General features: G+C 42.6%; 1 protein-coding gene and 1 long non-coding RNA gene across 2 annotated transcripts; one reads left to right on the top strand and one right to left on the bottom strand.

The window, feature by feature from the left end:
- Positions 1-1,108: 1,108 nt before the first annotated feature.
- On the top strand, positions 1,109-2,191 carry LOC310860101 (kelch domain-containing protein 3-like; the record flags this gene model as incomplete). The annotated part of the gene is made up of 1 exon (XM_083766867.1): positions 1,109-2,191. The coding sequence occupies one exon, from the start codon at positions 1,109-1,111 to the stop codon at positions 2,189-2,191; it is 1,083 nt and encodes a 360-aa protein (XP_083622993.1).
- Positions 2,192-6,256: 4,065 nt separating this feature from the next.
- On the bottom strand, positions 6,257-7,813 carry LOC310860979. The gene is made up of 4 exons (XR_014569447.1): positions 7,680-7,813; positions 6,799-6,941; positions 6,408-6,508; positions 6,257-6,291 (listed from the first exon to the last, which is right to left on the bottom strand). It is a non-coding gene; the product is annotated as an uncharacterized lncRNA (long non-coding RNA).
- Between the last annotated feature and the right edge of the window lie 8,927 nt (positions 7,814-16,740).

The following is a 16,740-nucleotide window of genomic DNA, read 5'->3' as shown; positions in this document are numbered from 1 at the left end:
GATCTCTCCTAGTAACGTCGGGCAGAGGGCTATTTCTTTCCGAGAATGAGAGGACGAAGCAGCGGTGAAAGGCAGTTCGAGGCACAGCCACAGTGGGTAAGTGAGTGGGGGGGGGACTGAAACTGAAATGCGACGATCCGAAACGAAGAGGGGGGGGGCTACATTGCTGCCTCGGGAGAAACCATGTAGAAACAGGAGGGGAGGGGAATCAAGTGTATTCACACACACACTAGCATGGGTACCTCCATTTTAGATCCCCTTGACATCTGCGTTGGTCTATGCCGTGCATGCCGGCGAGGCCGCCTCCAGTACGTCGTAATGGATACGGCATGCAGCATAGACCAGACCTCTTTTCAGGAGGGGGGGCTTTTAACTCCCGGATCACATAAGAGGACCTTCCTAGAGACATCGGTGTTACTTTCTATGTTGTCCGGGCGCGTATAAATATGAAGCACATTAATCATAAAAAAAACCAATAAAACGCTTTAGAGCGTTATGCGCAGACGGCGTTCGATATTAATAAAACGCTTTAGAGCGTTTTGCGCAATCGATGAGTTAAATGTTTTCGTTTAAAGGACCCCCAGATTGGTATGCATGATTAAATGACCACAGACGGACCCCCATAACTCTGACGGTGTTCAAATCATGCAACACATTTACCGTGCACACTCTCAGGGTTACAGGACGGTTAGGGTCTATTTGAATTGATCCTTTATCTATCAAACATCTATCAATCACCGCTGCAGCTTTGACTTGTGTGAGAGATCGACAGGCAGTGGCTCCCCAAACTCAACCCATCGGCTTTGAGGATTGGCCAAGCTTAGCTTGACATTTCTTCCGCTCTACTTATATAAGTGGTCTTGTGTGGGAGATTTTTTAGATCCTTTACACGACAACCTGAACAAGGGCCAGACGGACCCAGAGAACCAGTGATTATTAAAGTTGATGAGCAAGAGCCCAACGCGGGATCTTTCTTATTGAATGAATTGAATGAACGTGAGTGAGATACTGTTCAAAGCACCCGCATATCTGAGTTAATCGGACGTGCGAATATCTCCTGTGAAAACATAAAAGACTCGTATATAGAAAACATAGACTCTGATCCAAGATGTGTGAGATGTTGCGCTGGACGGTCAACCTGAAAGGAGAGCCGAAGAGAGACGACCACGCTGCCGTGGCGGTGGGCCACAAAGTCTACTCGTTTGGAGGCTACGGTCAGAACATGGTTCAGATCGAGGTGCACATCTTCAACACGGTGTCTCTGCGCTGGTTGGCCCCAGTGACCATTGGAAAGGGAGAGCGCCCCGCCGAGGTCCCCTCCAGGCGCTACTACCACACGGCCGTGCTCATGGGCGACGCCATCTACATCTGGGGTGGCTTGAGGGCCACGGGAAGTACCGACAACGTCCTTTATGCGTTCGACGTCAACGTCCACAAATGGTTCATACCCAAGGTCTCCGGGGCGATTCCGGACGTGAAGTGGGGCCACTCGGCCTGTGCCCTGGGGAAGGCCATCTATATCTACGGGGGATATACCCAGATGATCGGATGCAGTAACGACATCTGCAAGTTGGACACCGCCACCATGGTCTGGTCTCTAGTTGTCATCAAAGGCCCTCCGGCACCTGCCTCAGCGCGTCACTCTGCCACCATCATCGGGACAAAGATGTTTGTATTGGGAGGAGGGGGCCAGTACAACAAGATCTACGTCAGAGTGTTTGACTTGGCGACCAACCGCTGGCTCAGCACTCCCCCTACAGAGGTCCTGCCAGAAGGACGCAGGCGTCATTCGGCCTTTTCCTACAACGGAGAACTGTACATATTTGGTGGCCACAACCTCATCCTGGACTACACCTTCAACGACCTGTGGAAGTTCAACCCGGAGACCTTCTCCTGGAAACGGATCGACCCCAAAGGGAAACCCTCGTGTTGGAGCTATGGGATGTGCTGCTGCATGGTGGGAGACCGTGTCGTCTTCTTTGGTGGATTCACGCCCAACGACCTGTTCATCCTGGACCTGAGTCCCAGCCTGAACACGTTGTGCAAGCTAGTGGTTATCGAGCACAAACTGGACCGGTCGTTACTCCCGCAAGACATCAAGTGGGACCTGGAAACCATGACGAGCGACAGCAAATGTAAAAATAATACTCGCACTCGCATGAGTGTGCTCACTGCCAGCCAGCCCACATAAACAACAACGCTGAGCTCACAAAAAAGATGACAAGTTCCAGGAAATGGAACAGCAGAAAGAGTGAAAGAGAGACATTACTGCCGCCCTTAAAACGGCTCCCTTCATTCAGATGGGGGAAAGAAAGCAAAGCACTGGAATGTGCAGAGTGAATGAAGAAACAAAGAAATGCGTTTAAGCTAAAGGAACAGAACATGTTTGTAGAGGAGAAGAACCGAGAGTGGAGATGAAGGTGAATGCAATGGTGGAGACCTTTGTGTGTTTTTTTTTACATAACGTTTTTTTTAAGCATAATTGGGGCAATATTAACGTGAGCAATAGTTATCAGATCTAAAGTGCCAGTTACTTCCAAACACAATAATCACAATTATAATCAGAGGCTCCTTTTTGCCATCACAGTTCCACCAGTTGCTCAGATGGGTGGACGGCGTCCATTCCAGAGCATTCCGGAGCATGTCGTCTATTCTAATTGGCTGCGCCGTGTGTCTGTCCGTCTGTGAACAGCTAATCTCCGGCACCGTTAATTGGGCCCGATCGACGCGACACTGCACACACACACACACACACACCCCTCGATGTTCGGGGCAGAGGTTCTGCCTGTTGGCCTGTTATAGCGCCACCGGGATGCTGATTATTGCAAAACACGTCTTTTAGTATTACTCGTGCAGATCTTGTCCATACGTCGCGCACATCGGTAGTATCTCCATAGTCACGTGGTCACGACGGATCTCTCCGATCTTTGAGGGCCGCTGGCCCGCTATAGCCCACTGTAATTGCGCAGGTCGAATTTAGCTTTTGTTTTGTTTGACCCATTCTGAACGGGAACCCATTTTGGTGTTAGCATCACGTTATGCTTTAGCTATTGAAAAATAGCAGATCTACAAGCTCATAGCGCGCCACCGAGTGGCGCGCTACGAGCTTGTAGGTCTGCTATTTTTGAAGAATCGAAGAACGACTGACATTTTTTTTAATCTGATCTCAGGTCAGAATGGGTTAATCAGACCAGTGTGTGTCCAGTGGAAACCTCGTATGAATCTGATCTCAGGTCAGAATGGGTTGATATTACCCCTACAGTCCAAACATCACATCACGCGTCATGACTGACTCATATATTGCTGGCCTACAATAGAGGGTATGCACGTGACATCATCAAACCCGGAAGTTATGCAGGAATGCCTACAGAGTGGCAAAACAGGAAGTTATGCAGGAATGCCTACAGAGTGGCAAAACACTACTTTCTGGCCTTGATAGCCCGTACACATCCACACAGATAAGTCCTATCTGATTGCATTAAACAACGTTAAATAATGTTAAACTCACTTTGCATGTTGCTTTGCCACTCGCTTTGCCACTCGATGTGCCATTCACTATAAGCATGTATACCCTATACCCTACCCCACCCGGCGGAGACCTGTGCTCTGAGGATAACCTACCTGACCTGGCGGAGATGTGCTCCAAGGAGCACTTTTTCTAGTTCAATTAAATTGTGTTGGTGTATCTAGTATGAAACAGAATTACTTACAAGATGTATTTATATCGGCCACGTGATGTCTTACGTTGTCATTTAGTGCCCTAAACAAACATTAAAGTCCATAGACTTGGATGGCAAATGATTTATGTCATAAGTGCTCTGAACAGACAAAAAAAGCACACCTGTGTGAAGAGAGGGGCGCTCTTATCATTCTACATCATCCAATAAAAATAATAATATACTTCCTCCTGAATTAATTTGCCAACTCATGTGTTATCCTTTAACCCATTCTGACCTGAGATCAGATTGAAACCTTGAAACCTCTCAAACAACTCATCTTCTTTAACCCATTCTGACCTGAGATCAGATTGAAACCTCTCAAACATCTCATCTTCTTTAAGGAAATGGCGTCCTTGGAATACGAGTCAATCAATAAATAGCGAATAAATAGATAAGCTTAAGCAACAAAATATAGTTTATTGTTTTATCAAGGTGGTACTGAACAGATCAGTGCAATTTTAAAGGACCTTCTGTATTAAATATAAAAAACAATACTTTCAAACTGCACAATACTTCAGAACAGTGAAATGTACATTGTGGTGCGCGATTATAATGTGTACATTTGCGTTATTCTTTTCTATAATTAATGAATTTGAAATGAATCAGTAAAAATCACTGCCCTAAATAAAGAGATATTTTTTTGGGGTGAACTATCCCTTTAAGATCTTCCAACCTGCTCTGCTAGCTGAACATCTGAACAACATTATTCATGCATATTCATACATTTTTTGTTTTGTTTTTTTATCCCACGATTTTGTAACCCATTTTTCACCCCTGTGTCAATTATCTAATGTGATCCTGGGCTCTACACACCCTCTGCCAACCTGGGGAGAGCAACGGACTTGAACTCATGCTTCCTTCATGCCTGATTGTCCAAGTTGCTCCTTTACACCTGACAGGGGGGAGTTTCCCTGGTTGGACGTAGCGCATGGAAGGAACACGTTATTCCAACCAGTTCCTTTCCCCTCCATCAGGCGCCCCGGCTGGCCAGGGGGAGGCAGTTTAGAGATCAGGATTACTGCATGTTTTTGTGAGGGTACCTACCCTAGGGGACACGAGGAGAACATGCAAACGACCACACAGAATACATTTGAAACATATTCATGAATATTCATACACTAAACACATATTACTTAGCTTAGAGCGGCTATTTTTTAGGGACTTAAGTACTTAAACTTGTTCCCAACCTGTGGGTCAGGATCCCCTGGGGACTACCGTCCACAGATTAATGAATGCATGAATGAATTCTATTTGTATAGCACCTTTCCAAACATATAGTTACAACGTGCTTTACAGACAGGTTATAAAACAGTAATCATAAAAACATCAAAACAACAACAGAGACAATAAAACGAAGAAACGAAGAAAAAACACTTGGCATACAGATGTGTTTTTAAAAGCGTTTTAAAAGAACACACTGATTCTACTAATCTAAGGGCCAAGGCCAGGGAGTTCCAGAGCAAAGGTGCCCGAGCCGCAGATGACAGCAAATTGAAAAATACCAATAAAATAATTACAAAAAAGCACTTACTGCATCAAAACTAATGCAACAAACTATACTATAGATAGGAGCCAAAAGGAAGCACGCACATCTCCAGAAATTCTACAGGTGCTGAACAAGAAATATTCGTACAATGAAAAGGAAGGGTTGTCCGTACGGTTGTGACAACTCTTCCTTTTCAACAAACTATACTATAATACTATAATATAAGAAAGAGGCAACACTTGTGAAAATCACTGATGTACAAGCTCATTTGTATAGCAGATGTACAAGCTCGCATAGTGTCAGCGTGCATGGCACCAAGCTGTGACAGCTTGAATATCTTCTATTTTTGAACGCTTGAATCTAAAATGACACATGCTTTCCTGCAGCGTTAAAGTGGTTATGGCTACAACAGTTTGTACTCAGTGGTCTAAAGTAATTGAGACTTTCACTTAAGTACAATTTTGCTGTATTTGTACTTCATTGAGTATTTCCAATTCAAATACTATTATTTCTACTCTCAGATCCTAATATTGTACTTTTACTCCACTATTACAGTAACGAGTAACTTCAGCCCAATATACATTTCTGCTAACTAGCTAACATTACTTTGAGTCTGACGCATTGAGAGCTTGTAGATCTGCTATTTTCAAAAGACTTTTAGACATTTGAAAACTTGAAATGATGGACATTCTACATAATGAGTACTTTTACTTTTGGTACTTTAGGTAAATCTTAATGCCAGAACTTTTGTACTTTTACTCAAGTGCATTTTGAATTCCAGTCTTTTACTTGCAACAGAGTATTTGAATTCTGCAGTATTGATACTTTTACTTAAGTAGAAAGTACTTTTTCCACCACTGTTTGTACTTCAATGTTTGGGTTTATATGATCTTCACTACTAATTACTACTGTAGCAGAAACACTGAGCTGCAGTTTGATCAATGAAGTGAAAACCATCACTGCTCACAGATTGAGGCCCATCGATATGAACAGAACCCATTATACAACGTTCCAGGGCCAGTCCTTTGACAGAACCTTGCACAGTCCCAGTCTTCATCGTCAGCGGGATATCCACTGGCCCAGTACCTGCACAATAAACATCAATGTATTGAACCACATGCACTCAGTCGCTCACATACAGTGACTTTGATAGTACAATTAGTACAGTGAAGTACAATATAAAAACATGCCAAATGTCTCACAGTGTTGTCAGTGCTGTTCCATCCACCCACGTCCATCTGCCCCCAGTCCTGGTCAGACCAACCCATGAATAATCACCACCAGTCCATCCATCGATGAATACCTGATTATTTGTACATGATTGAATCATCATTAATTGTATCCAATACATTAACTTCTTCACTATAATCATGGAATTAGGTCACATGCAACTATGTGGACAATCTGAGAACCCATCGTCAAAAAATAAAGGAAAAATAGCACCCTATTTCCTTGAGTCCTATCTGGATGATGGACACACTCACGCACACACACACACACACACACACACACACACACACACACACACACACACACACACACACACACACAGAGACACACAGACACACACACACACACACGGACACAACTAACCTGTTCTTCTCCACTGTTAATGACCACCAGATCAGCTCCTAGACTCCGACATTCGTCTCTACCTTCCTGCCATGATATCCTCTCAGTAGTTCTGTAGTAACAGCTGCGTCCAAACTTCTTCCATCCACTGGGACACGACTTGTCTAAAAACATCAAACAGGAGATTTACTGATGGATTTTCAATGTACCGATAATGAATTCTAACACATAGTTGTAATAATAATAGTAGTCAGAGATGTAGTGGAGGCAAAAACTATTCATCTATTATATCAATGGTGTTTTCTACTCCACACATTTACTCGAGTAAACCTTTCTGGTATTTGTACTTATTTGAACTTGGTTAATTAAATATTTCAATTTTGTGGTAGGCCTATGTAGCATTACGCGGAAGCGTGGTTTGAACCCGGGGGGCGGGGCTCCCACTCACCAGACCAACGCGCAGCCTACCGTGCCAATAGGGCTGAGCCCGATTAGCAGGACTGTTGCAGGCTGGGTCTCAGGTGCATGGAGGCTACACCTACTTCCTACTATATTGTAGTTTTTACATTTATTTGACAGATTTAGTTACTTTATATATTTAGATTATTGATATTAAATCTATTTCAGCAGCCATCCCCATTGATGATGTCATTGGTAGGCAGGTTTCTGAACTGTCCACATAGACAAATTATGCCATGTTTTAATGAGCATTAGTGACGCCGATATATTATATAAAGATGAGCTTGAAAACAGGTGACGTGCATCTTAAGAATAATGATTGTTCTATGATAGTTGTCATACACCAGCAGTGATGAGCTTACTCAGAATCTCTACCTCTATATCCCAGATTAAAAATTAAAATATCAATGATATTATTTAAGTTATTTTGTATCTTCTCTAACCTGCTGTCTGTGTCTTCAGCTGGTTTACTTCACTTTGAAGCTGGTCCTTCTCCTGCGTCAGGTCGGTGTTGTCGGACTTTAGCTGGTCCTTCTCCTGCGTCAGTTTGGTATTCTCCAAGATCAGAGTTTGGTAGAGCGTTCGTCTCATTGATTGATTCAATCGGTTTCTCTCAGTGTGTAGACAAACCTACTCACATTCTCAACCATACCCTAGACCTCATTCTGGTCTATGGTATCAAAATAGAGCACCTCACAGTTTTTCCAGAAAATCGTGACCTCTCTGATCATTATTTGATCACCTTCGATTTTACATTGATCGACTATACGCCACTGGACAAAAATGTCCTTGGCAGAAGTATATCTGAGAGCGCTGTAAATAAATTCAAGGAGATAGTTCCATCAGCCATCAACTCAGTATACTTCAACAAAATAGAGGACCTCCACACATATAGTCCTCCTCAACTCGATCAACTTGTTGATAGTGTCACATGCTCATTTCAAAATACGCTAGACTCTGTTGCTCCCCTGAAAAGGAAGGTAATAAAGCAACAAAGGCTAGCCCCATGGTACAACTCGGAAACTAGAAACCTCAAGCGAACGTCTCGCAAACTTGAAAAAAAATGGCGCTCAACCAAACAGAAAGAATCATGTATAGTCTGGCAGAATAGCCTCAAAATATACAAAAAGGCTCTCGACACGGCCAGAGCCACCTATTATTCATCCCTAATAGAGGAAAACAAAAGTAACCCAAAGTTTCTTTTTGATACTTTGGCAAAACTGACAAAAAGCCGCGATTCCACTGATCCACGTATTCCTACAACTCTCAATAGTAGCGATTTCATGAGGTTCTTCAGTGGCAAAATAGAAACTATCAGAGATCAAATTGATCTACAACTACTCTCGGCTCCCACTGGACTGCCTCCAAATATGGTGGTCTCAGAGATGGCCGCACACCCAAATATATATATGGATAGTTTCTCTCCAATTGAGCTCTCTGATTTCACTTCAATGATATCTTGCTCAAAATCAACGACATGTACCCTGGATCCAGTTCCGACTAGATTACTCAAAGAGGTCCTGCCTCCGGTTGGTACATGCCTACTCAATATGATCAATATGTCCTTGGTGACAGGCTACGTGCCACAATCTTTTAAGGTAGCGGTAATCAAACCTCTACTCAAAAAGCCTACTCTTGATGCAGGCATTCTAGCTAACTATAGACCTATATCGAACCTACCATTTCTCTCCAAAATTCTCGAGAAAGCAGTCGCCAAACAGTTATGTGACTTTCTACATAACAACAATTTATTAGAAGGCTTTCAGTCAGGCTTCAGAGCTAACCATAGCACTGAGACGGCACTGCTGAGAGTTACAAATGACCTCCTGACTGCAGCAGATAATAAACTCCTCTCCGTACTGGTGTTGCTGGACCTTAGTGCTGCATTTGACACTATTGACCACCACATTCTGCTACAGAGACTGGAGCATCTGGTTGGCATCAGGGGTGCCGCACTGAAATGGTTCGAGTCCTATCTGTCTGATCGATTTCAGTTTGTAGATGTCAATGATGGCTCCTCAACACGTGAAAAGGTCAAATACGGAGTCCCACAAGGCTCTGTGCTTGGACCAATACTTTTCTCCTTATATATGCTCCCTCTGGGCAACATCATCAGGGAACACTCTATACATTTCCATTGTTACGCGGACGACACTCAATTATATCTATCGATGAAACCGAACGAAACGGACCAACTAGTCAAACTTCAAGCATGTCTTAAAGACATAAAGAGTTGGATGACCCGTAATTACCTACTCCTCAACTCTGACAAAACGGAAATTATCGTGATCGGCCCTAAGCCCCTAAGAGACAAGCTAGCCGATGAGAACTTTTCTCTAGATGGCATTACCTTGGCCTCCAAGGCCACTGTAAAGAATCTGGGAGTTACCTTTGATCAAGATATGTCTTTCAAATCGCACATCAAACAAATCTCAAAGACTGCCTTTTTTCACCTGCGAAATATTGCAAAGGTTAGGCACATCCTATCCAAAATAGACGCAGAAAAACTAGTCCACGCATTTGTTACCTCAAGGCTGGACTACTGCAACTCGCTATTATCAGGCTGCCCAGGTAAGTCTCTGAAAAGCCTACAGCTAGTTCAAAATGCTGCGGCGCGTGTGCTGACAGGTACCAGAAGAAGAGACCATATCACTCCTTCACTGGCCTCTCTACACTGGCTCCCTGTCAAACACAGAATAGAGTTCAAAATTCTTCTTCTTACCTACAAAGCTCTCAATGGTCAGGCACCACAATATCTCAAAGATCTCATTGATCCTTAAAAACCAAATAGAACACCAGTGCGTCTACAGTATGCAAAAATGCTTACTGTTCCAAAAATATCAAAAGTTACAATAGGAGGCAGGGCGTTTAGGTCCCAGGCACCTCAGCTGTGGAACCTTCTCCCGGCTTCGGTCCGTGGGGCTAACACGCTCTGCACATTCAAGACTAGGTTGAAAACCTTTCTCTACGACAAAGCCTATAGCTAGAGTTGTCTCCAAGTCTGGCTGGATACCATGGTCGTACATTGTTGTGTGGGTCTGTCTCCCAGCAGTACTTGTAATATACACTATATAGGCTCCAGTAAGGCCTGCCACTAATCCAACATCCGGGGAATCTCTCCCCGGAGTCTCTTTTCGTCCTCCCCGTCGCAGTTCTGTGGACCTCTAATACTAACCCCCAACTGACTGAATGAGCGTGACCGTGGATCAGGCCTCTTCATGGAGCCCACCAGAAGTGTGACCTGGACCCGGCCTCACAGAGCTCGACCAGATGTGGACCAGATGTGGACCAGACCCCTCCACGGAGCCCACCTGTCTATTTCTGTCTATTTCTCTCTGTCTATCTCTCTCTCTCTCCCTCTACCCCCCCCCCCCCCCCCCCCGACACGGTCGAGGCAGATGGCCGTCCACCCCAGAGTCGGGTTCTGCCTGACGTTCTTTTCTCCTCTCCTAAAAAGGGGAGTTTTTCGTTGCCACTGTCGCAAATTCCCAATATTGCTTGCTCTGGGTGGATCTTTGTTGGTTGTAAAGTGTCTTGAGACAACTCGTTGTGATTTGACACTATAATAAAATTGAATTGAATTGAATTGAATTGGTAGTTGGACTTGTTGGACAGCGTGTTATGATCATGTACCAGGGTGTCGTTGGCCATGATGTTACTGCAGGGTGAACGATCTGCGAAGGACAGAAATGGATGATAAAGACGCTACTGTCCATGATGAGGTCAAGCATCTGTGGTGGAACACTTTATTTGAGAAGAAAATCTCAACGTTGTTAATTATCCTTTTTTTCATGTGCATTGTCCCTTGACAACACACATGCAGTAATACACACACAAAGAAGCAATGCTAATGAGGTTTTTGGTTAATATTGTGGCAATCTGGATGCCCATCGTCACAAATAGGGGGGAAAAAATCTGAATTTGTCTTCAGAGTCTAATACTGTAGTCTGTAGTGGCTTTTATAGATGTCACAGCTAGGCAACAAACTCCCTGAGTGAGTGATGTGGTAGTTTAGTGACATGTAATACTCACAGTACACAGCCTGGGCTATGTTGCCACCCATCAGTATAAGACACAGCATCACCACAGCAACAACTCTGAAAGGCCTTCTCCCTGTTAAGACATAAACAAGATAAGACTGGGAAAGCATGGATATATTAGGCGGGTAAATATATGAAAAAAGCACCTTACCCTAAAAAAATTGTAACAAAAGGTTTCTCAACTGATTTATGTAGTATTAGGTGTCCTTAAAGGTATATTCAGTGATTTCACTCAAAAAACCTTAGGTTTCGTTTTTGGCTGTGGGACCCAGCCTTTCGTCCAATCAGGATAGAGAGTCAAAAACGAAACCTAAGGTTTTTTGACCCCCAGGGGTTAACTGGGGACAGGGAGGAACTCCTTATATGGCCAGCACACTCTATAGTAGGGAGGACTATCACAACAAAACAAAAAAATAAGTGATATTTGAATTAAGTGAAATCACTGAATATACCTTTAATAACATACTAAAAGTTTACCAAAGTTTGACCACCCGAAAGGTGTTATCTTCAAGATGGCGTCCAAGATGGCCTAAAAACCATTAAAATAGCCTAACTCCTTCATTATTCATCCTAGACAAGTACTTTTTGTGTCTAACCCTATGTTTTTGGGGTCTAGGAGTCCATTGAACTTGTCCAGATTGCAGAGATACAATTAGATAATTGTGAAATCCAATATTGTGTTTGTGACTGTTAAAACCCTCTGAAATAGTCACCAATTTCAAGTTAACTAAACTAAATATTTAATAAATATCTAAATATTCATATATATTTTTGGAATAAGGTTTCAAGATATCCTCAAAACACAACAAAACTAATAGTCACAATTTGCAGTAATTCAGAAGGTTGTGGCAGAGAACATTGTCAGTTGATAGACAATAGCCTACTGATTGCAATATTGAAATATTATATATATTTGGATCTGTGGATAAAATTAGGCTCAAACTAAATAATTCATCTTTGACTATACACCCACCCAAAACTAATTTATTGCATTATTTACTCTTAGTGCAGAGTAGTCAGAACCTAAGTCTCTACCGGGTGCAGAGGGGAGTATGATAGGTGGGGTTGGGTGAAGAGGTAAAGGGGGTTCCGGACTAGGGTTTGGATTTGTTAGGACTTTAACGGTTCCAGTTCCTAACGGTTCCTAATATTATTTGTTTCCCTTTTTTCTGACATATATTATGCTTATATTATAACTAACCTAACCAAGTACTTAATAAACACAAATTAAATTTTTGTATTCGCACTTTACAATTATGAGTTGGCACTATTATTTAAACTTCACCACCACCAGCTAGCCACCACGACAATATCATTGTTGCAATTTGTACTGTATATTAAATATACAGTACACATTGCAATAATGATATTGTTGTGGTGACAAATGTCTTTAATGTTCAGATTAATTTAATATTATTTTTTATTGTACTGTAGGCTATGATCCTGTGCTTTTTTCTGCAAACTGTTTATAAAGTAATCAATCTATGGAGGTATATGTATATGCACCTAAAGGCTGGGCTCTCAACAGTTGCGCGATTAATTTAGAGCCGAATAAAAAGCAATTGAGTTGCTTATAAGTATGTTTGCAAGTTGCAACATCCTTTGCAGGAAACTATGGCATCACATTTATTGCACTTTGCGAGTGTGGTTAACAGAGAGCGAAATGACTCTTGAGGCTGAGCACGCAAAGTGCAATAAATGCAATGCCATAGTTTCCTGCAAAGGATGTTGCAACTTGCAAGTTGCATGTCCACATTGAGGAAACATCTCAAAATAAATACGCCTACATGAGTCACAAGATCAATCTACTCACTCATGTAGGTGGGGGTCACGGCATGCTGGGGAACGGAGTGTGGAGGAGGTAGAAACTAAGGAATTGGGGTTTAGCTTAGGCTGGGAGGAGTGTTCCTATATGTCGCCTGGCTTATAGTCCCACTGGTCCCATGTGGACCATGCTGGCTCTTACTCCCGAGATAGGACCTCTTGAGTTAGCATAGGTAGTGAGGACAGTCTCCACTGATGGTGGTTATAAGACCTCCACATGTTGCAACTTAAGACTGTCAGGCAGTCGTGTTCTTAAATGTATGCATGCTGGTCCCAAATGGACCTCCTGCTGGCTCCTAGGCCTGAGCTATAGGCGCTTAGAGTGGGCATAGGTATACAGAAGGGTCAGACCGACATAGTGGTGGTTATAAGACCTCCACGTGGTGCATGATTGTTTGTCAGGCAGACAGGGGTGTCCCTATGTCGGACTGGCTCACAGGAGAGTCGGTGTCTGGTTGGTGGCTGACCATTAATATTACTGGGGCCCCCAGTGACTGATCATTATGGCGCAGAATATCCTCTCCCCTCTCCTCTAGAACAGCTACTCATGTAGTACGAAAATGCAAAAAGTGCAAAAAACACAAAATTAGGGGCGCCCACTGTATTTATATTGGCCACATGTCATCCTACGTTGTCATTTAGTGTGCCCTAAACAAACATTAAAGTCCATAGTCTTGGCTGCCACATGACTTAAAAAGCCATGCATTGGAAGGCAGCAATGCTTGTTTGTTGGATAGCAGCAGGGCTACAGCGTGGAGGGAGGTTGGATTGGGATTCTATGGCGAGAGCGAGACTGGAGCCCAGGGCTCAAGGTTATTGCCAGCAGTACCAAACGCAAAGTAAATGTGAAATTAATTTTACACACACAACTACTACAATCTCGGGAATAAGAAGATGTCTGTGACAAGCATAACTGAACCCTATCCATGCCACACTCCACCACCTGCCTATATACCAAGATACATGTGTGATAGCTCTGGACTGACTTGCACACCCTCTAGTCTAGTCTAGGCCCATGAGGGGCCATTTCTCTCCAATGTATCCCCACTGAGGAGTTTATCTTCCCCATAGACCAGACAAGTGGCCAATTGGTCCTACTGAGTGTGTTTGGTGCAAAGACACTCAGCATTGTGAGCTTTTATAGATCGCCTATTTTCACAATGTTTGTCCCGGCCCACAGTTTGGGAACCACTACCCTAGGGGACATATTTTTATTATTATTATTGCCAGACACCTTTACAAACAAAATAGTGCAGACATTTCTCTGTACATTTCTTCCATGATTTGTGTAATATTCCCAGTCTATAATGAGTCTATCACTTGGCAGCCATGCTTTTACAAATGTCACATCATATGACAGTACCGCCCAGTAATAATGAATGTATTCCTTATTGTTATGGTATCAAAATAAATCTCCTGAAAGCTTCAACAGAATGTGAATTTTGTATATGTGATGAATTCACCAATCCTGGGCAGTACGGCATTATAGAAATTGTCCTATTACACTGTTATAACCTTATAACCAATTGCTTTAATATATCATTGTACTTGTTATTGCTTGACTAAAATGTATATATGCTAATTGGATTCCTAGATAACCAAAACAACTGAACTGGCGGTGGCCATCTTAAAAAAACACATTTCGGGTGGTCAAACTTTGGTAAACTTTTAGTATGTTATTTAGGACACCTAATACTACAAAAATCAGTTGAGAAACCTTTTGTTACAATTTGTTTAGGGTCAAACCATATTTTTACTCGCCTATATGTAGACAGCTTTCAAGGATGAGAGGCTTGAACTATTGACAAGTTAACAAATGGTAACTATCTTGATTATTACTCTTAGAGTCCTTGATTGGTTTAATGAAAATGGCACTTATCATGATTTTTAGTAAATTATGTGTACTTAGTTAATTCAGTCAGAGAACTCACAAGCGTGAATGCTCTTTTATCTTGGCATTCGGGGCTTCGCTACAGTTTCTCTCTCTCTCTCTCTCTCTCTCTCTCTCTCTCTCTCTCTCTCTCTCTCTCTCTCTCTCTCTCTCTCTCTCTCTCTCTCTCTCGCACACACACACAACACACATGCACACACACAAACATATACATACTGTGGGAGAAGGAGGGAGGGAGATCATTTAAAGTCGTTGAACCTGTGGTTTAAAAGGTTTAAACGTGTTTGTATTGGTGATTTTTAGTCTTAGTAATATCTCTTACCAGACGTCTTCTTCTTGGTCTGAAGATCTCCATAGACGGCATTGTCTATCTTGTGCAGATCAAGACGCTCATAATGTCCTTCTTCAGACATTTCTACATTAGTTCTTCTTGTAGTGACGGTGGTGTCATTCTCGTAGTCTGCATCGTCTTGGTCTCCATCTTGGACCTCAATGTTTTCAGAATGCCTCGCTACAGCCATCTGTACCTCTATGACTTCAATTCTTCCTGCATGTTTTTGACCCCTTCACAACACACTGAGTATATATACTATCTTCACTACCCTAAACGATGACAGCACTGTTATTTTGACCCACCCACGCACACGCTCACACGCACACACACACACACACACACACACACGCTTATGCAGTTTCCCTGCTATCATGTCATGATCTCTCTAAAGTTACACAACACACAACTGTCCAGTTTTAAGAACACCAACACCAACGATGTTAAATAAAAGTTCAATGACAAATAAGGACACATTTTATTGAGCTGACAGGTTTTAGTCAAAATGATGTATAGCAGGTATATATAAGATATACAAGTGAATGAATGCATTCCACCAAAGATCCCTCGCATATTATTTATTGACACTTTTATTTTGTAATGTTTTGTGCAATAGATAGTTTTGGGAGCATATTATGTGTTATTTCCTCACTCCTTCCTGCTGTGACGTCATCCACCCTGCGTTTGCTTCCACCTCTCTCTCTCTTGCTTGAAGCCAGACATATCATGGGTCTGATATCTCAAACCCTCACCCTAACCTCCCATGGGTCTGATATCTCAAACCCTCACCCTAACCCTAACCTCCCACTATCTCACAGCCCTTCCCAGCCCCCTATCCAACTCCCCCCTTTCCAGACCTATAGTTGTGTTGACGTGACGTCACTCCATAGACTTCACATGTCAAAAGACCTACATTCAGAAGCCATAAATGACGCATAAACGTTATTCTATTTGGTTTAGAGGTCTTAACATCTTTGGTCGGCGGCCAATTACATATATCTTTGGGTCCTTGACATGGAAAAACTTGAAAAATAGAAACGTAGGCTTTTCAGTAAACTGTCAGGATTTAGATAGAAGACATTTGTAGAAATGTCTTCAGGTCTAAATGGGTTAAGAGGGTATACCGGACCGCATGCATCTCCATGATATGATCTACCGCACCGCGGATATGTCGACATGATGTCGAAATGAGTCATGGTTCTCTCTTTTTGTCCTCAGTTTCCTCCTTTAAGTGAAAGAAAAGTAGTGTCAAAATATCTTTTGTATATTCGGTTTCAAAACAGGCCGCATGCGGGTACACTATAGAACTTTAGTACAAGCTCATATGAGCTTGTAGATCTGCTGTTTTTGAACAATCGTGAAAATGCGGCACAAATCTTTGAATATATTATATTATTTCAGAAGACTTATTTTTTTTA

The sequence above is a fragment of the Protomyctophum parallelum genome (genome assembly GCF_964188405.1).
Source record: "Protomyctophum parallelum genome assembly, chromosome: 6".
Taxonomy (NCBI): domain Eukaryota; kingdom Metazoa; phylum Chordata; class Actinopteri; order Myctophiformes; family Myctophidae; genus Protomyctophum; species Protomyctophum parallelum.
Note: the sequence above shows the minus strand (reverse complement) of the source record. Positions and strands in the feature narration are given on the sequence as shown.